Source organism: Somniosus microcephalus, chromosome 1 (genome assembly GCF_052327205.1).
Source record: "Somniosus microcephalus isolate GS21.2 chromosome 1, FLI_Smic_1.0, whole genome shotgun sequence".
Classification (NCBI taxonomy): domain Eukaryota; kingdom Metazoa; phylum Chordata; class Chondrichthyes; order Squaliformes; family Somniosidae; genus Somniosus; species Somniosus microcephalus.
Window position 1 is genome coordinate 272,626,372 of NC_140987.1, and position 21,794 is coordinate 272,648,165.

At 43.8% G+C, this 21,794-nt stretch overlaps 1 protein-coding gene across 1 annotated transcript in view; it reads left to right on the forward strand.

Annotated features, from left to right (window-relative positions):
• The window catches only part of LOC147124800 (choline transporter-like protein 1), a 102,425-nt gene that overhangs the window by 67,787 nt on the left and 12,844 nt on the right, over window positions 1-21,794 (forward strand). The window contains exons 11-12 of the mRNA XM_085993408.1: window positions 17,575-17,731; window positions 17,865-17,948. Coding sequence (XP_085849534.1) covers window positions 17,575-17,731; window positions 17,865-17,948 — 241 coding nt within the window. The remainder of the gene's footprint in view (window positions 1-17,574; window positions 17,732-17,864; window positions 17,949-21,794) is intronic.

Sequence of the window (21,794 nt, forward strand, 5' to 3'; positions counted from 1 at the left end):
CTCTAGGCTGCACCTTTTTGGCTCCCTATATTCTCCTCTGTCAATGCTGCTACTTTGGGTCTGCTGTCTTCAGTTTCTTTTATAAATTAAAAATCTCTGCATCTCTTTTACATGGATTGACATAGAATTTACAGCACAGAAACAGTCCATTTGGTCCCACCGGTCTGTGTCAGTGTTTATTCTCCACATGAGCTTCCTCCCACCCCTCTTCATCTAACCCTATCTGCACATCCTGCTGTTCCTTTTCTCCCTCATATGCTTATCTAGCTTCCCCTTAAATGTATCTATCCTACTGCCTTAGCTACTCCCGGTGGTAGCAAGTTCTACATTCTCGCCACTCTCTGGGTAAAGAAGCTTCTCCTTAATTCTCCTTTATTGGATTTATGTGTGACTATCTTGTATTTATGGCCCTTAGTTTTTGACGCTTTTCTCCCCGCCCCAGCAATAAGTGTTTACCCTATTGAGCTCGTTCATAATTTTAAAGACCTCTATTGGGTCATCCCTCAGCCTTTTATTTTATAGAGAAAAGAGCCCCGGCCTGTTCATCCTTTCCTGATAGTTATAACACCTCAGTTCTGATATCATCCTTGTAAATCCTTTTATGGTAGCAAAATACTGCAGATGCTGGCAATCTGAAAAAACAACAGAAAATGCTGGAAAAACTCAGCAGGCCAGGCAACATCAGTGGAGAGAAATTTAGTCAACGCTTTGGGTCAAAACCCTTTATCAAGACTAAAGAGGCACAGGGAATGTAATAGATTAAGAGGCCGGGCTGGGAGAGAACAAAAGTGAAGAGACATTAAGAGGTATTCAAAACGAGACGAGATGGTGATTGGACTACTGGAGACAAAAGACAGCTCTAGATTAGGTGTGAAATGCACTGGCAGAATGGGAGACAGCTGCCATGTGGGAGAGAAGGAAAAAAAAAAGGAAAGGGAGGGGGGGAAACCAAAACAAAGGTGTGGATAAAAAAATATAAGTAAAAATGTAATAGGGGCCGAGGTTATGATCTGAAATTGTTGAACTCGGTTTTAGCAGGCCTAAAAATGGATAAATCCCCAGGCCCGGACGAAATGTATCCCAGGCTGCTGTGTGAGGCAAAGGAAGAGCTTGCGGGGGCTCTAACACACATATTCAGAACCTCTCTGGCCACAGGGGATGTGCCAGAGGACTGGAGAACCGCTAATGTAGTACCATTATTCAAGAAGGGGAGTAGGGAAAAACCGGGGAACTACAGGCCAGTGAGCCTAACATCAGTGGTAGGAAAATTATTGGAAAAAATTCTGAGGGACAAAATTAGTCTCCACTTGGAGAGGCAAGGATTAATCAGGGATAGTCAACATGGCTTTGTCAAGGGAAGATCATGTCTGACTAATTTGATTGAATTTTTTGAGGGGGTGACTAGGTGTGTGGATGAGGGTAACGCAGTGGATGTGGTATACATGGATTTCAGTAAGGCCTTCGATAAAGTCCCGCACAGGAGACTGGTCAAGAAGGTAAGAGCCCATGGAATCCAGAGTGCCTTGGCACATTGGATACAAAACTGGCTTAGTGGCAGAGGGTGATGGTCGAAGGTTGTTTTTGTGACTGGAAGCCTGTGGCCAGTGGGGTACCACAGGGATTGGTGCTGGGTCCCTTGCTGTTTGTGGTCTACATTAATGACTTGGATATGAATGTGAAAGGTATGATCAGTAAGTTCGCGGATGATACAAAAATTGGTAGGGTGGTAAATAGCGAGGAGGGTAGTCTCAGTCTGCAGGACGATATAGATGGGTTGGTCAGATGGGCGGAACAGTGGCAAATGGAATTTAACCTGGAAAAGTGCGAGGTGATGCACTTTGGGGGGACTAACAAGGCAAGGGAATACACAATGAATGGTAAGACCCTAGGCAAGACGGAGGGTCAGAGGGATCTGGGTGTGCAAGTACACAGATCCCTGAAGGCGGCGGAACAGGTGGATAAGGTGGTAAAAAAGGCATATGGGATACTTGCCTTCATTAGCCGAGGCATAGAATATAAGAGCAAGGAGGTTATGATGGAGCTGTATAAAACACTGGTTAGGCCACAGCTGGAATACTGTGTGCAGTTCTGGTCGCCACACTACAGGAAGGATGTGATAGCTTTGGAGAGGGTGCAGAGGAGATTCACCAGGATGTTACCAGGGCTGGAGCGCTTCAGCTATGAAGAGAGACTGGGCAGATTGGGTTTGTTTTCCTTGGAGCAGAGGAGGCTGAGGGGGGACATGATTGAGGTGTACAAAATTATGAGGGGCATAGATAGGATGGATACTGAGGAGCTTTTTCCCTTAGTAGAAGGGTCAATAACTAGGGGGCATAGATTCAAGGTAAAGGGCGGGAGGTTTAGAGGGGATTTGAGAGAACTTTTTCACCCAGAGGGTGGTTGGAGTCTGGAACTCACTGCCTGAGAGGGTTGTGGAGGCTGGAACCCTCACAACATTCAAGAAGCATTTGGATGAGCACTTGAAATGCCATAGCATACAAGGCTACGGACCAAATGCTGGAATATGGGATTAGATTAGACAGGGCTTGATGGCCGGCGCGGACACGATGGGCCGAAGGGCCTCTATCCGTGCTGTATAACTCTATGACGTACAATCCCTCTACACCTCCATTCCCCCCCCACCAGGATAGCCTGAGGGCGCTCCGCTTCTTCCTTTAACAGAGGCCCGACCAGTCCCCATCCACCGCCACCCTCCTACGCCTGGCTGAACGTGTTCTCACGTTGAACAACTTCTCCTTTAACTCCACTCATTTCCTCCAAATCAAAGGTGTTGCTATGGGTACCGGCATGGGTCCTAGCTATGCCTGCCTTTTCATGGGATATGTGGAACACTCTTTGTTCCAGCCCTACTCGGGTCCCCTCCCTCACCTCTTTTTCCGATACATTGATGACTGTATCGGTGCCGTTTCCTGCTCTCTCCCTGAACTAGACAATTTCTTTCACTTTGCCTCCAATTTCCACCCTTCCCTCACCTTCACATGGTCCATCTCTGACTTTTCCCTTCCCTTCCTCCACTCCTCCGTCTCCATCTCTGGGGATAGGTTATTGACCAATATTCACTACAAGCCCACTGACTTCCACAGCTACCTGGACTACACTTCCTCCCACCCCGCCTCTTGTAAGGACTCTATTCCATTCTCCCAGTTTCTCCGTCTCCGCCGCATCTGCTCCGACGATGCCACCTTCCACACCAGTGCTTCCGACATGTCTTCCTTTTTCCTCAACCGAGGATTCCCCTCTACCGTGGTTGACACTGCCCTCGACCGTGTCTGTTCTATCTCCCGCACTTCTCCCCTCACCCCTGCTCCTCCCTCCCCGGAACCACAATAGGGTTCCCCTTGTCCTCACCTTTCACCCCACCAGCCTCCACATTCAACGGATCATCCTCCGCCATTTCCGCCACCTCCCAAAGTGATCCCACCACCAAACGCATCTTCCCCCCACCCCCCCCCCCCAAACTCCCCTTTCAGCATTCCGTAGGGACCGCTCCCTCCGAGACACCCTAGTCCACTCCTCTATCACCCCCAGCACCCCTTCCCCTTCACCTGGCACCTTCCCGTGCAAGCGCAGGAGATGTAACACCTGCCCTTATACCTTCCCACTGTCAAGGGCCCCAAACGCCCCTTCCAGGTGAAACAGCGATTTACTTGTACTTCTTGCAATTTAGTATACTGTATTCGCTGCTCACGATGCGGTCTCCTCTACATTGGGGAGACCAAATGCAGATTGGGTGACCGCTTTGTGGAAAACCTCTGTTCAGTCAGTAAGGGTGACCCCGAGCTTCCGGTCGCCTGTCATTTTAATTCACCGCTTCACTCCCACTCGGACCTCACCGTCCTTGGCCTCTTGCATTGTTCCACGGAAGCTCAATGTAAACTCGAGGAACAGCACCTCATCTTCCGATTAGGCACTTTACAGCCTTCCGTACTCAATATCGAGGTCAACAATTTCAGATCATAACCTCGGCCCCTATTACATTTTTACTTATATTTTTTCTCCGCACCTTTGTTTTGGTTCCCCCCCCCCCACCCCCCCCCCCTTCCTCTTTTTTCTGTCTCCCATTCTGCCACTGCATTTCACACCTAATCTAGAGCCGTCTTTTGTCTCCACTAGTCCTATCACCAACTCCTCTTGTTTTGAATGCCTCTTAATGTCTCTTCTCTTTTGTTCTCTCCCAGCCTGGCCTCTTAATCTATTTCATTCCCTGTGCCTCTTTAGTCTTGATAAAGGGTTTTGACACGAAACGTTGACTCTAATTTCCCTCCACGATGTTGCCTGGCCTGCTGAGTTTTTCCAGCATTTTCTGTTATTTCTTGTAAATCCTTTGTTCCTCACCTACTATTCAACAGCTCCCTAGAGGTCCTAACTGATTTTTGAAGCCACAGAACTGATTTTATTGTCCCAGAAGAATTAATTAGCTTTCCAACTTCCATTGACATTTGGAACCTCAAATGAGAATTATCTTTAATATTTAGCTAGCTGATGTATATGGTATCAAACAGAATAATATTGATAAGAGGCAAATTCATTTTGCTGTGTCACTTTGTAATTTTCTTTTAACGTTGTCCATCCCAACAAAAACAAACAGTTGTACTTCAGGGATGTAATTGAAAACCGATGATGTATGTGCGTGCAGTAGGGGACTTATTTGACTACTTTGCTGCTGCAGGTAACCAGGAAGCTTTTGTTTGTAGATGTGTTGGACTCTCCAATTAAGTACATAACAGATCATTTACTTCAGAGCAGGATTTGGGTTAACGGTAATTTCAGTAAGATCAATTTAATTGTTCACTCTGATTATTAGTATATTGAATGGTAACCTACGAAATTCCAATTTTAAAGTATTCCCGTTAGGGACCAGTTTGGTCAGACCCCACCTGGAGTAATGTGTTCACTTCTGGGCCCTGCACCTCAAGGATATATTGTCCTTGGAGGGGGGTGCAGCACAGATTCAATAGAATGATACCAGGGGGAAAAGGTTAAATTATGAGGACAGGTTGCGCAGATTAGGCTTGTATTCCTTCGAGTATAGAAGAATAAGGGATGATCCAATTGTGGTGTTTAAGATGATTAAAGGAATTGATAGGGTAGCTGGCGAGAAACTATTTGCTCTAGTGGGCGAGTCCAGAACAAGGGAGCGTAACCTTAAAATTAGAGCTCGGCTGCTCAGGGGTGATGTCAGGCAGCACTTCTTCACACAAACGATCGTGGAAATCTGGAAAACTCGCCACCAAAAAGCTTTGAGGCTGGGGGTCATTGGAAAATTTCAAAACTGAAATTGATAGATTTTTGTTTGGTAGGCTCGAGGGGCTGAATGGCCTCCTCCTGTTCTATGTTCTTAAAATTTGCTGCTTTTTCCTTTTTTTCTTGTTTGCCTATAAGATTCAATCAACATTATATAAAAAAAAGAATTAGCAGTGAGCACATATCACAGACAATTGAAAATTACGTGCCCAACTAAGCTCTTTGTCTCCTGACACTAAACCAATCTGTTCCATTGAGTCCCGGGGAGGGCACCTGTAAACTTTGAATCCATTTTCCCTTTAAATTGCACCTATCTCGTGGCTGAAAGTCTAAACCAGCTGGGGCTCTCTTTAGAAAATGGATGGCTGAGGGGTGACCTGATGGAGGTGTTATAAATTCTGAAGGAGTTCAATAGGGTTGATGTAGAGAAGATGTTTCCACTTGTGGGGAGTCCAAAACTAGGGGCTGTAAATATAAGATAGTCGCTAATAAATCCAATAAGGAATTCATGAGAAACATATTTACACGGAGAGTGGTTAGAATGTGGAACTCGCTGTCACATGGAGTACTTGAGGTGAATAGCATAGATGCATTTAAGGGGAAGCTAGATAAGTACAAGAGGGAGAAAGGAATAGATAGATATGTTCATAGGGTGAGATGAAGTAGGGTGGGAGGAGGCTCGTGTGGAACATAAACACTGGCATAGACCAGTTGGGCCAAATGGCCTGTTTCTATGCTGTAAATTCTGTGTAAAGTATAATGCCAGTGAATATATCTTGTATTCATGGCACCACCTTGTGGTAGTATTGTGACATTGGTTCAGAAAAAAAGCTCCGCACGCTTGCACATTGCAAGTTCAGTGGGAGTTTTTGTTGACGAATACTAAATTAGAAGCAAGCTTTTGTTTCTAGTGAAAATGCTTTGTTTACATTGGATAATTTTTCCTGCCGAATTTAATCTTCCCTTTTTTCTAGATTTCCTGCAGCACACCCTGGCTTTTTATAATTAAAAAAATATAGAGTGCATCTGATATTTCATGTCATGCTGCATGATCTCAAATCTCCAGCCCACTGTCATTTGGTGCTGGTTCACGTGGTCAGTGATGCAGCATGCAAGTTGCTGGTGGTTGGCTTACGCTAAGTAATCCCCTGAGTGACCGCGTAATATGTTAAACTCCAGAGAGTTCTCTTAGAGTACTGTACATTTTGTTAGAGTTAAGAACGTTAAGCCCAACAAGTCTGTTTTTCATAGTTTTAACATTTATTTCTGCATTTTAATTATTGTATTTTGTTTTATCATATTAAATATGCTTTCAGTTAGCGATCTATTGGCCAATCACAAGATCTAGTCCTGGATATTGTATGTATTTTTCTTTAGCCACAATTTGAGGCTAGGGGAACGGTTGCTCATAAATTGTCTGTCAGTCAGTTATTCTAATTCCTTTTTATTCCCAAATTGCCTGGATCCACAGTACCAAAAAATTAAATGCAAGCACTTTTCAGAATGGTAAAAATTTTAGGACTGTATCGCTGGCTGTCTCTCCTCCTATCTGCAGCATGTACATGTGTCTCTCCTATCGGCAGGATGTTCATGTGTCTCTCCTCCTATCTGCAGCATGTTCATGTCCGTGCATTTGTCATGTGATTTCTGTTGAAATTATACTTGGCTCATTTGGTAGCCCCATGCATCATCCTCACACCACACCTTGCAAAAGCCTCTGGGGAAACGAAGTAAAATTAAACTTGGAGCCACACCTATTGCAAGACTAAGTGAAGTACAAGTTACGTTGAAACATGTCTGACCAAGACACAGGAAAGGAATGCAGTCTTTGTGGCATTGATTCCATAGACAATGCAAATCTACATTTACCACGTATACCTTTGCTGGCGGCTGTTTGACTTTTTTTTTCCAACAGTACTTTTCTACTACTATTAACATTGTTTTGAAGTGTGGCACCATGTTTTACAGCAACTTTACAAAATTTTCTATGTAAATTCTGACTAAGGCTTTTGTGATAAAGCCTTAAGTATGTTAAGATGTTCAGTATAAGGTTTTTAGTTGTTCCAGGAACGACTGCATTTATTGGGCTCTACAGGGTATGTCATCTACTCCACAGTTTGCACAGAAACTGCAATGTGCTTTGGACATTGTTGTCTATTAGATCTGACAATTCAGCTTAACTTTTTTTCTGTAAAGGAAGGGAAAAGGAAAGATCCCCAGTTAGATTTTCTTTTCTTTGTGTTTATGGATCATAGTGACTGATAAGTTTTAGACATAGAAACATAGAACATAGAAAAATAGGAGCAGGAGTAGGCCATTCGGCCCTTCGAGCCTGCTCCGCCATTCAATATGATCATGGCTGATCCTCTATCTCAATACCATATTCCCGCTCACTCCCCATATCCCTTGATACCATTTGTGTCTAGAAATCTATCTCCTTCCGTCCTTAAATATATTCAGTGACTTGGCCTCCACAGCCTTCTGTGGTAGAGAATTCCACAGGTTCATCACCCTCTGAGTGAAGAAATTTCTCCTCATCTTAGTCTTAAATGTCCTACCCCGTATCCTGAGACTGTGACCCCTCGTTCTAGACCCCCCAGCCAGGGAAAACATCCTCCTTGCATCCAGTCTGTCTAGCCCTGTCTCAATTTTATACGTTTAAATGAGATCCCCTCTCATTCTTCTAAACTCTAGTGAATAATCGACCTAATGTCTCCTCGTACGACAGTCCTGCCATTCCAGGGATCAGTCTGGTGAACCTTCGCTGCACTCCCTCTATGGCAAGTATATCCTTTCCTGGGTAAGGAGACCAAAACTGCACACAGTACCCCAGGTGTGGTCTCTCCAAGACCCTGTACAACTGTAGTAAGACATCCTTGTTCCTGTACTCAAATCCTCTTGCAATGAAGGCCAACATACCATTTGCCTTCATAACTGCTTGCTGCACCTGCATGTTTGCTTTCAGTGACTGGTGTACAAGGACACCCAGGTCCCTCTATACATCAACATTCCCAATCTATCACCATTTAAATAATACTCTTCCTTTCTGTTTTTCCTGCCGAAGTGGATAGCTTCACATTTATCCACGTTATACTGCATCTGCCATGTCTTTGCCCACTCACTCAACTTGTCTAAATAGCCTTGAAGCCTCTTTGCATCCTACTCACAATCCCACCTAGTTTTGTGTCGTCAGCAAACTTGGAAATATTGCATTTGGTTCCCTCAACCAAATCATTGATATGTATTGTGAATAGCTGGGGCCCAAGCACTGATCCCTGCGGTACCCCACCAGTCACCGCCTGCCACCCCGAAAAAGACCCATTTACTCCAACTCTCTGCGTCCTGCCTGTTAACCAATTTTCAATCCATGCCAGTATATTACCCCCAATCCCATGTGCTTTAATTTTACACACTAACCTCTTATGTGGGACTTTATCAAAGGCCTTCTGAAAATGCAAATATACCACATCCACTGGTTCTCCCTTATCTATTCTACCAGTTACATCCTCAAAAAAACTCCAGTAGGTTTTTCAAACACGATTTCCCTTTCATAAGTCCATATTGACTTTGTCTAATCCCTTTTGATATTCTCTAAATGTCCCGTTATCATATCCTTTATAATAGACTCGAGCATTTTCCCTACTACTGATGATGTAGTTCCCTGTTTTAATATGATAAGGCAGGATCTGGCCAAAGTGAATTGGGATCAGATACTTGTAGGAAAATCCACATCAGAGCAGTGGGAGTCCTTCAGAAAGGAAATAGAGAGAGTACAACGCCAACATGTTCCCGTAAAGGTCAAGAGTGGGACCAACAAGCCCAGGGAACCCTGGATGTCAAGGGATATACAAGAATGGATTAGGATACAAATGACTAAAAACAGTGGAAGCCCTAGAGGAGTATAGAAAGTGCAGGAGAGCGAAGAGGGGGCATGAAAAAACACTGGCGGGCAAAATAAAGGAAAATCCCAAGGTGTTTTATAAGTATATTGAGGGCAAGTGGATAACCAAGGAAAGAGTAGGGCCCATTAGGGACCAAAGTGGCAATGTGGGTGAGGTTTTAAATGAATATTTTGCATCTGTGTTCACTATGAAGAAGGACGATGTAGGCATAGAAATCAGGCAGGGGGATTGTGATATACTTAAACAAATTAGTATTGAGGGAGGAGATACTAGCAGTTTTAGTGGGCTTAAAAGTGGATAAATCCCCAGGCCCAGACGAGATGTATCCCAAGCTGCTGTGTGAGGCAAGGGAGGAGATTGCAGGGGCTCTGACACAAATTTTCAGGACCTCTCTGGCCACAGGGGAGGTGCCAGAGGACTGGAGGACAGCTAATGTAGTACCATTATTCAAGAAGGGTAGTAGGGATAAACCAGGGAATTGCAGGCCAGTGAGCCTAACAGTGGTAGGGAAATTATTGGAAAAAATTCTGAGGGACAGAATTAGTCTCCACTTGGAGAGGCAAGGATTAATCAAGGATAGTCAGCATGGCTTTGTCAGGAGAGATCATGTCTAACCAATTGATTGAATTTTTCAAGGGGGTGACTAGGTGTGTGGATGAGGGTAGTGCAGTTGATGTAGTCTGCATGGACTTCAGTAAGGCTTTTGACAAAGTCCCGCATGGGAGACTGCTCAAAAAGGTAAGAGCCCATGGGATCCAGGGCAATTTGGCACATTGGATCCAAAATTGGCTTAGTGGCAGGAGGCAGAGGGTGATGGTCGAAGGTTGTTTTTGTGACTGGAAGCCTGTGTCCAGTGGTGTACCGCAGGGATTGGTGCTGGGTCCTTTGCTGTTTGTAGTGTACGTTGATGATTTAAATATGAATGTAGGAGGTATGATCCATAAGTTCACAGATGACACGAAAATTGGTGGAGTGGTAAATAGCGAGGAGGGAAGCCTCAGGCTACAGGATGATTTAGATGGGCAGAACAGTGGCAAATGGAATTTAACCCTGAAAAGTGTGAGGTGATGCATTTTGGGAGAACTAACAAGGCAAGGGAATTCACAATGAATGGTAGGACCCTAGGAAGGACAGAGGATCAGAGGGACCTTGGTGTGCATGTACATAGATCCCTGAAGGCAGCAGGACAAGTAGATAAGGTGGTTAAAAAGGCATATGGGATACTTGCCTTCATTAGCCGAGGCATAGAATATAAGAGCAGGGAGGTTATGGTGGAGCTGTACAAAATGCTAGTTAGGCCACAGCTGGAATACTGTGTGCAGTTCTGGTCGCCACACTATAGGAAGGATGTAATTGCATTGGAGAGGGTGCAGAGGAGATTCACCAAGATGTTACCTGGGCTGGAGCGCTTCAGCTATGAAGAGAGACTGGACAGGCTGGGGTTGTTTTCCTTAGAGTAGAGAAGGCTAAGGGGGGACCTGATTGAGGTGTACAAAATTATGAGGGGCATAGATAGAAAGGAACTTTTCCCCTTTAGTAGAGGGGTCAATAACCAGGGGGGCATAGTTTCAAGATAAGGGGCAGGAGGTTTAGAGGGGATTTAAGGAAAACTTTTTCACCCAGAGGGTGGTTGGAATCTGGAACTCACTGCCTGAAAGGGTGGTAGAGGCAGGGACCCTCAACATTGAAGAAGCATTTAGATGAGCACTTGAAACGCCGTAGCAAAGAAGGCTACAGACCAAGTGCTGGAAAATGGGATTAGAATAGACAGGGCTTGATGGCCGGCGTGGACACGATGGGCCAAAGTGCCTCTTTCTGTGCTGTATAACTCTATGACTCTGACTCTCTCCCTCCTTTTTTAAATAGTGGGGTTACATTTGCCACCCTCCAATCTGCAGGAACTGTTCCATAATCTATAGAATTTTGGAAGATGACAACCAATGCATCCACTATTTCCATGGCTACCTCTTTTAGTACTCTGGGATGTGGATTATCAGGCCCTGGCGATTTATCAGCTTTAAGTCCCATTAATTTCTCCAGCACTACTTTTTTTATCAATACTAATTTCCTTTAATTCCTCCTTCTCACTAGACCCTTTGTTCCCTAGCATTTCTGAAGTTATTTGTGTCCTGTTCTGTGAAGACAGAGCCAAAGTATTTGTTTAATTGCTGTGCCATTTCCTTGTTCCCCGTTATAAATTCTCCCGTTTCTGACTGTAAGGGACCTACATTTGTCTTCGCTAATCTTTTCCTTTTTACTTGTAGAAGCTTTTACAATCTGCTTTTAGGTTCCTTGCAAGTTTACTCTCATACTATTTTTCCTGGAATGGATTCTTTCTCCCAAATTGTTTTTTTTTTTTTTTTTTTAAGTTGCAGTAGACTTTCTGCAGTTAAGTCACTCCCACCTTTGCACACTTGTGTGTGTATCACGTGTTAGCCTGGCACTTTGACCTTTGGCACATTTTGTCTGTGGTGGGTGCTTTATCAAGGTTTTGCATCTTTGGCAGCTCTGGAAGATGAGTCGAGAGAGCCAAAGTCTGCCTCCAATAAAATGCGCGCATAGACTGATCCATAAATTGGCACTTGCATTGTTCAGGTACTATTGACTTTGTGGACTGAATACAACTCCTAGGGCTTCAGAAGGTTTTGTAATCTGGTTCATTAGCACAATTTTGACTGTCGGGTGCCTTTGTCGGGTCCACTGCTTATCCTGAAGCATGTGAAGGGAAGACTACACATTGTGTTTGTGTGTTTTGCTTTTTAAGCTTGGGAAGGGAAATCTCGCAGACAGTTGCAAGATTCTTTTCTAGCAGAGAAGTTGTCAAACTAGTCTTCGTCTTCATGTCAAACTAGTCTTGCACCAAGTCCCGTTCACCTATCATCCCTGTGCTCGCTGACCTACATTGGCTCCTGGTTAAGCAACGTCTCAATTTTCAAATTCTCATCCTTGTTTTCAAATCCCTCCATGGCCTCGCCCCTCCCTATCTCTTTAATATCCTCCAGCCCCCACAAACCCCACCCCCCCCCCACCATAGATATCTGCGCTCCTCTAATTTTGCCCTCTTGAGCATCCCTGATTATAATCGCTCAACCATTGGTGGCCGTGCCTTCTGTTGCCTTGGCCCTAAGCTCTGGAACTCCCGCCCTAAACCCCTCTGCCTCGCTACCTCTCTCTCCTCCTTTAAGATGCTCCTTAAAACCTACCTCTTTGACCAAACTTTTGGTCACCTGCCCTAATTTCTTATGTGTCTCGGTGTCAAACACTCCTGTGAAGCACCTTGAGACATTTTACTATGTTAAAGGTGCTATATAAATACAATCATCGTCGTCGCCGCTGCCAAACCAGTCTTCATGCTTCCATTTAGTAGAATTCTGCTGTTAGGGAATAAATACATTTCTAGACCGCACAAAAGAGTTTGTTGATATCAATTTCTGCAGGTTCAAGGCTACTTGCTGGAAATTTTTGTGGGTTTCATTTATATTTAAACTGAGATTTATAACTTTTTGGGCTTTGGTTTGTGATGAGGGCAGTTTTGATGCAAATCCAGCACTCTTGGTACAGGAAACTTTTTTTTTTATTTTTATCTGGCACGGACGGGACCGACGTGGTGCCGGTTCATTAAAAATTCCAGATAACCGAACGCTATAGTAAAAGATAGGGAGAGCTGACAGCTCCGTATAAAGCAACAAACCCAACAACTGTAGAACAATGGCCTCAAGTTTCAAGCGTCTCTGTAGCTTAGCAACAGCTGCAGCCACACCCTTGCACAGCACAGATGGAAGAAGTAAAACCTACTCCTGAATTTTGCCGGTTAACCGAGATTTCCGGTTATTTAGGTGTAGGTCATTTGGCCCCTCGAACCTGCTCCGCCATTTAATAAGATCATGGCTGACCTGATCTTGGCCTCAACTCCACTTCCCTGCCCGCTTCCCATAACCCTTGACTCCCTTACCTTTCAAAAATCTGTTTATCGCCACCTTAAATATATTCAATGACCCAGCCTCCATAGCTCTCTGGGGAAGAGAATTCTAAAGATTCACGACCCTTCAAGAAGAAATTACTCCTCACTTCCGATTTAAATGGGTGCCCCCTTATTCTGAAATTATGCCCCCTAGTTCTCGATTTAGGAAAAATAGAAAAGCAGAGTATTTTTAAATGGTGAGAGATTGGAAAATGTTGGTTTTCAGAAGGACCTGGATGTCCTTGTACACGAATCACTGAAAGTTAACATGCAGGTACAGCAAACAATTAGGAAAGCAAATGGTATGTTCCTCTTTATTGCAAAGGGATTGGAGTACAAGAGTAAAGAAGCCTTGCTACAATTATATAGGCCTTTGGTGAGACCACACCTGGAGTATTGTGTACAGTCTTGGTCTCCTTACCTAAGGAAGGATATACTTGCCTTGGAAGGAGTGCAACAAACATTCACTAGACTGATTCTTGGGATGGGGGGATTGTCCTATGAGGAGAGATTTAGTAGACTAGGCCTATATTCTCTAGAGTTTAGAAGAATGAGAGGTGATATCATTGAAACATATAAAATTCTTACAGGGATTGACGGTAGATTCTGGGAGGATGTTTCCCCTGGTTGGGGAGTCTAAAACTAAGGGTCACAGTCTCCAAATAAGGGGTCAGCCATTTAGGACTGAGATGAGACATTTCTTCACTCAGAGGCTGTTGAATCTTTGGAATTCTCTACCCCAGAGAGCTGTAGATGCTCAGTTGTTGAGTATATTCAAGACAGAGATAGGTAGATTTTTGGCTATTAAGGGAATCGAGGGGTATGGGGATAGTGCAGGAAAGTGGAGTTCAGAGGTAGAAGATCAGCCATGATCTTATTGAATGGTGCAGCAGGCTCGAAGGGCCAAATGGCCTACTCCTGCTCCTATTTGTTATGTTCTTATGTTCTCTTGTCTTATGTTCTCTTGTCCTATACATGATTCTAGTTATTTTAATGTCTGGGATGTTCTGTTGCTGAATTAGAATGTAATGATTTAGATGCAAGTATTGACAGCATATTTGAATTTTATGTAGTTTTGAATTTGGTTGAAAGGCAACAAAGCGTGTTTATGACAGCACGAACGTGCTCCTGACTGGTCTGGTAGCATCTGTGGAGAGAGAAGCAGAGACACTGAATTTGCGGTCGGATGCATACCTCCGGAGTACGCCTCCGACCCGCAAAAGATCTATGAACTTACCTCCTGGCTCCACAGCTACAGAGAGTTCGGGTCCTGGGCCTGTAGGCGTACGCCTGCGTGAAGGCCTATGGATCCCAGGGCGCAGGCGGTTTGGAAGAAATAAGAGCAGGACTAGGCCAATACGGCCCCTTGAGCCTGCTCCGCCATTCAATAAGATCATGGCTGATCATCGACCTCAACTCCACTTTCCCGCTCGATCTCCATATCCCTTGATTCCCCTAAAAAAATCTACCTATCTCAGACTTGAATATACTCAAAGACCCAGCATTCACCGCTCTCTGGGGCAGAGAATTCCAAAGATTCACAACCCTCTGAGTGAAGAAATTCCTCCTCATTTTAGTGTTAAATGGCCTACCCCTTATCCTGAGACTATGCCCACTAGTTCTAGACACTCCAGCCAGGGGAAACAACCTCTCTACCCTGTCAATCCCCTTCAGAATCTTGCATGTTTCAATGAGATCACCTCTCATTCTTCTAAACTCCAGAGAGTATAGGCCCATTCTACACAAATCTCATCATAGGACAGCCCTCTCATCCCAGGAATCAATCTAGTGAACCTTTGTTGCACCGCCTCCAGGGCAAGTATATCCTTTCTTGGATAAGGAGACCAAAACTGTGCACAGTACTCCAGGTGTGGTCTCACCAAGGCCCTGTACAATTGGAGCAAGATTTCCTTACTCTTGTACTCCAACCCCCTTGCAATGAAGGCCAACATGCCATTTGCCTTCCTTGTTGCTTGCTGTACCTGCATGCTAGCTTTCTGTGTTTCTTGCACGAGGACACCCAAATCTCTCTGAACACCAGCATTTGAAAGTTTCTCACCATTTAAAAAATGTTCTGTTTTTCTATTCTTCCTACCAAAGTGAATAACCTCACATTTCCTTACATTATACTCCATCTGCCACCTTACTGCCCACTCACTTAGTCCAGCTATATCCCTTTGCAGACTCTGTGTTCTCCTCGCAGCTTACTGCCCCAGGAATCACGTAAGCCCGGTCCTCCAATGAGAAAGGAGGATCCCATTTACGAATGGAATCCCCAGAAAAGTTAAACCGTTTAGACAACTGTAATAAAAATAAATGTTCTGTTTTTTTCAAATTTGATTAAAAGTCCCTTCATTTTTTGAAAAATAATTTTAAACATTTTAATCCAGGCCAATAATTGTAGAAACTAATTTTAAGTGTTTGTGGATCATTTATTAAATTTTTTAATTTAAGGCTTATAATAACCCTTACACTGGAGAAAGCAGGTCCTACACCTGCTTTTACCAGGTATAAGAGTTTTGTGGGCAATTGCTAGGCAAGTAACCCAACTCTGCACCAGCGAAAGTGAATTTCTAGTCTGTTTGGTTGCGAACCATGACAGATCGCAAGTTCCGGGTTTTCGTGCATGTGCAGCGCATGCAGAAACCTGGAACTTGTGGGACCTTTCAGAAGGCTTATGACTGCGTACGCTGTCACGGGGACTGTAAATTCCAGGCCTTTGTTAACGTTCCAGGTCGATAACCTTTTGTCAGAACTGGAAAAGATAGATATATAATCAAAGTTTTAAGCAAATGCTGGGGCAGGGAAAGAGGGAGGGGAGGAAAGAACAAAAGGTGGTCTGTGATGGAGTGAAAGACAGGAAAGATTAAATGACAAGAGATGATGGTGCAAAGCAAAATTGCCATCTTCTTTTGCCTTGTACAATCATACCTTTTGTCATTTAATCTTTCCTGCCTATCACTGACCTTCCCTTTTTGTTCTTTCCTCCCCCCTTCCTCTGCCCCTGCATTTGCTGAAAACCTTGATATCTCTACCGTTTCCAGTTCTGATGAAAGATCATCAACCTGAAACATTGACTCTGTTTCTCTTTCCACAGATGCTGCCTGATCTGCTGAGTATTTCCAGCACTTAATGTTTTTATTTCAGATTTCCAGCATCTGCAGTTTTTTGATTTTGTGATCCTGACTGGTGTTTGTTCACTGTTCATCTTTGTGATATATCGTGTGACCTATGATTCCATATTTGGCAATCTGACCTAATGTTTGCTTTCAAGTTACCCAGGATGATCAACTGGCTATTGGTAGGAGTACCTGAAACCATTCTTCTTATTATCATAAGTCAGTTTGTTGCTCACCCATTCTGGCGCACTTGATTAGTGGTGAGTGTGTTTATGATGTACTTTGAGTAGAGGAGACTGTATGCAGTGTCTCAGGTTGAGTTCACCATTTGGTGCTATTGAAGTATGATGACTAGCAACAGAGTTGGCTGTTATAGATTGCCATTGGCTGGTTAGGTTTCCACGTATGGTTTCAAGAGTCTTTCTACCTTTTATAGTTTACTTGGTTGGCAAACCTTGGATGGTGTTTTTAAAGTAACACCATCAATGCCTGTCACATTGACGTCTCATTGGGATACCCACTGTGTGAGCTCTTCACTGTTTACCCCTGAGTGCAGGTTTCCTGTTTCCTATGGCTGTAGGTACTTGCCAGAATTTAGTCACTGTTCTCTTGGTATCCAATGTGTGTTTGGGATGTGCTTGGAAGCTTTTATCCCTGCGTAAGCAGTTACCACAGAGCCCTCCTGTCTAACCTTGTATCATCATGATGTTAAACGAATGACGTAAGGTTATTAATATGCAGGTTTTTCATCAGGTAGTAGCTCTGAGCTGTGGCTGCACGGTTGAGATATTTGTGCAAATCTACTGGTGACTTCTGGAGTGCTTAGACATGGGCTTGATGGCAGTCTTTCAGAGGAAAGAGGTTTGCAAAGAAACAGTGTTAAACTGTCTTTAAGGAGAAACTGAGGGGGGGAGAAAAAGAAAGACTTGCATTTTTATAGCGCCTTTCAGGACGTCCCAAAGTGCTTTATAGCCAATGAAGTACTTTTGATGTGTAGTCACTGTTGTAATATCAGAAAAAAGTTACCATCTACATAAAATCATTCCCCTCTCCAACAGCAAAGTTGTTCTACAAGTCACTTTCTTAAACTCTTAGTTCTCAAAGACTTAACAGATTTAACATTTTATGTAAGAACTGCCTTGCTGACAACAAGTGCCTTCAGTCAGGTGATTTACAGTCTTGCATGCTGCTTCAGAAATCTGCGGAGAAATCCTGTCCCAGCTGGGCGCACACTGGAGTGTATGAGAATGTTTGAGATATTAAAATGCCTGTGCTCCTAATGTGGTCAGACAGATTCCAGTTACTGCCTTTATCCCCGTTTACATAGGGACAAGAGTAACTTGCCGGCAACTCCAATCCTTTCATCTGTATGTCGACTGATTAAATACCATCTAGGAACAGTGGCTAAAGGCTCCTTCATCATCACTTTAGTAAAGATCCCACGACTGATCCTCATGTATATTCACAGCCAGCTCAAAGGCAAGGTAAAAGTTGTTCGTGGCCACGTGCAAACCTTTAACTTCAAATGTCATATTGGCATAACTGTTCAATTTTGGAAACCAATTTTTTACTGATAGATTCTCTAATCAATTGCTTTGTTTATTTTTTTGTGTCCAGGAAAATGCTTGTGCAAAATGCATGCTGAAATCTTGCATGTGCTGTCTCTGGTGTTTAGAAAGGTGCCTACTCTATCTGAATCGGGTAAGTTTTTTTTTTAATTTTTTCACTTTAATTCCGTTCATTTGAGCTGGTCAAACCTGCAAATGTGACCCTTTTTTAATAGCCTGTTACTCTGAACAGGGTATAACTCTTGTTTAAAATTTATTTGGCAATATACTGAGCATTTATTAAGTAGATTTATATCTATACTAGTCTTCTGCCGAGTGTGCAATTCCTGTTCCATTATTTCCAGTGTTACGATTTGGTTGTGTCTCTGTCATGGTTCTACGTAAAGCTTTAAGATACTTACTTTAAAGGCTTTTACAGCTTATTTGATATGACCCGATTGGTTTACTTTTACCATGTGACTAAGTCCCTCCAGATTTATTCTACTTCTCAACTCTCTCCACAAGCTCAACACACAAATCTCTTCTAATTTACCTTTGCCAAATTGCCCGTTGAATTAATTTAGAGCTGATTTATTTATCTTTACAGCTGAAACATTTTCTTTATCTGTCTGATGCCCGAGACTGCTATAGTAAATTGAGGTAATTTATTTTGGGGAATTGAGTTAATTTGGTTTATTTGATGTGTTTTTTCTTTATCTCCTCGCCGGCCACCATTGATGCCCGAGAAGCTGCCACTTAGTTTGCGTTAGAGAACTATCTCCTTGTAGCTGCTATCACGGCCCGGGAAGCAAGTGTCATCAGCCTTTTTGCCATTGCTAATTTACTGCCCCATTGCCCGGTTGTAAAGGCCAAATTTGCCGCCGCCATTGCTGCCCAAGCAGCAGCTCTGACCCTCGCCTGAAAAGACCCCCCCCCCCCCACCTTTCCTGTGCCACGAGCCTCTCGCTGCCAACACTGCTGTTTATTGCTTCCATTTCCAGCCACACAAGCTCCTGTCCCTTGCTGTCCTGTTTGCTGTCTGAGAAACCTCTGCTGCAGCCATTCCTCCCAAGAAGAATTTGATTGCAAGTTGGCTGTTCCATTCTTTAATATATAGGTAGATATAGACTACTCATCACAGGAACAGGCCATTCGGCCCAACTGGTCCATGCCAGTGTTTATGCTCCACACAAGCCTCCTCCCACCCTACTTCATCTCACCCTATCAGCATATCCTTCTATTCCTTTCTCCCTCATGTTTATAAAGCTTTCCCTTAACTATTCCTTGTGGTAGCGAGTTCCACATTCTAAACACTCTCTGGGTAAAGAAGTTTCTCCTGAATTCCTTATTAGATTTATTAGTGACTATCTTTTATATTTACGACTCCTAGTTCTGGTCTCCCCCACATGAGGAATCGACTTCCCTACGTCGACCCAATCAAATCTTTTCATAATCTTAAAGACCTCTATCAGGTTAAACCTCAGCCTTCTCTTTTCTAGAGGAAGGAGCCCCAGCCTATTTAATCTTTCCTGATAGTTATACCCCCTCAGTTCTGGGATCAGTACCTCTCCTGGGGCCAATTTTTGGGCGGATGTTGCGAGTTTGCACTGCCTCGCCTTGGCGGTGCACAGCAGGAAATCGCAGGGTGCTGTTCATTTTAGATGGTCGGATAATCCATTTCCCAAATACAGACCGATGGTAGACAAGACTCCCTGCCGGTAGCACCGACTCGGGAATTCCCCTCTCCTCTCACAATATGTCTGTGAGAGGGCTGCACACCTTGTGATTCATGCAGCAGTGTCCTGGGGAAACCTCCTGACTGCTTCCCCAGACCGAGCAAAGGAGCTGCCAATTTTCTGATATTAGCCGGAGCGACGACCAGCATAACCTCAGCTGCCCCGAATAGTGGGGTCAGTAAGTGGACACTGCTCTTTGGAAGTATGCCCCAGAAATAGCTGGAATCGTGCTCTGTTGGGCTGGGCACCACTTGTTTGATATTGTAGCACTTTTGGTGTATTTTAAAAGCTCCCCTGTTCAGCCTCTACCATTGTTAGGAAATGTGCGCACTTCCACATTGCTAAGATACTGTGGTGGACGCCAGGAGCCACTTCTCCCGTTGCTATTTCATGTTTCAGTAATGCTGCATGTTGGGCAACAGGTGGCGCAATTGCACGGTTTCAAGATGAACCATGCTTCCGCCCCCCCCAATGGCCCATTGTGGAACTGCATGCCCCATTTTGTTTTTCCATTTCCCAACAGTTTGTTTTCTTGGTCTGTTGAATTCATTTATGATCCCCAGTTTTTTAGTTTATTTCAATCCTTTGTTTGGTTTTCCCAGCTGCCTATTTTGCTTTTAAACTATTTTACCCAGTTAACTATTGTATGTATTCGTTTTTTTTCCCCAGGTCCCTGCTACCCTTGGAATCCGGAACTGAATTCCTTTACCAAGTATATTTAGATCACTTTGTTCTGCTAAATTTATTTCATTCATGTCTTTTCCAGTTGGTTTTCCCCTTCTGCCTCTTGCCTTGTCCCGGTTATTTAACTGCCCATGGAAAAAGTCTTTTCCCAGCTCCCTTAGTAATTAATTCTCTACCTTTGCAATCTCTCTCCTCTGGCCCGTCAGCTATCACAGACACCTCTGCCACCATGGACCTGCATAAATGCTTCATTGCCTCTGTTTTGACACACCCATCCATGCCAAATAACTCTTATGTCCCATTGCTGCCAATCCCCTGGTGCAAGTATGAAGGCCACAAACCCAAGCGCATGTGGCGCACAACAGGTCTTGTTCATCAGCTTTATGAAAAATAAACTCTTGATAGGTAAAAAGTGAAAGCGAGGTTTCCCCCCCCCCCAAAAAAAAGTGTGTTTGGAACTGGTTTCTTGGTCAAAATGTTAGTATTTCAAGCAGAAAGGAAGCACTTCTTGACATAGTTCTAGATAATGAAGTAGGTGATCCACAAGCATGGGAACAATAGGGAAATGGTGACCACTATGTAGGTTTAGTAAAGAAACCAGCTGGAAGCTAAGAAACAGTGAGCAGTTGTTAGAAATTATGTCTGAGTTGGGGGGCGGGGTACCTCTGAGCTCGGTGCTGGGACCACTGCTGTAATTTTCATCAATGACCTGGATTCAGACACAATCCAGTATCGTCAAATTTGCAGATGACACCAAGCTAGGAGGGGCAGTGTGAGGTGGAATTAGAGGAGGTATCTCGGAGATTATAAACTGAGTTGGACAAAATATGCAAGTGGGCAGAACAATGGGAGATGAAATTTAAGGCAGACAAGTGTAAAGTACTGCACATAGGAAGGAAAGATAGATGAGGCACGTACTCCTGAGTTGTGGTTAAAATAGCTAAGGATGAAGCTAAACGCATCTCAACGCTAAATATGTCCAACCAGTGCAGAACAGCATTAGCAAAGCTAATAGGATATTGAGATACATCGAAAAAATATAACCCGGAATATTACTTTAAGTTAAACTGTGGGAGTAGAACAAGGAGACACGGTTCGGACTAGTAAAAGGTAATTTTAGGACTGAAACTACAGTTACCAACTTGTGGAATAAACGTCCAGGCAGAGCTGTAGAGGCAAATTCCTGGAATCATTTAGGAAATAATTCAATGCTGCAATGGGGGAGCAGTATAATCTCTGACTAGATGAATCGAGATGGGCTGAATGACCTTCCTCATCTGTAATTATCTTGTCGTAGCAAAATGAAAAGAGGCTTTGCCCAGGTTAAGTGGAAGGAAAAATTGGCAAATACAACCATAGATCACCATAGATGACTGGAGAAGCTGGGATTGTTCTCCTTCGAGCAGAGACAGTTAAGAGGAGATTTAATAGCGGTGTTCAAAATCATGAAGGGTTTTGATGGAGTAAATAAGGAGAAACCATTTCCACTGGTGTTGGTAACCAGAGGACACAGATTTAAGGTGAGTGACAAAAGAACCAGAGGGGAGAGGAAGATAATTTTTTTGATGCAGCGAGTTATG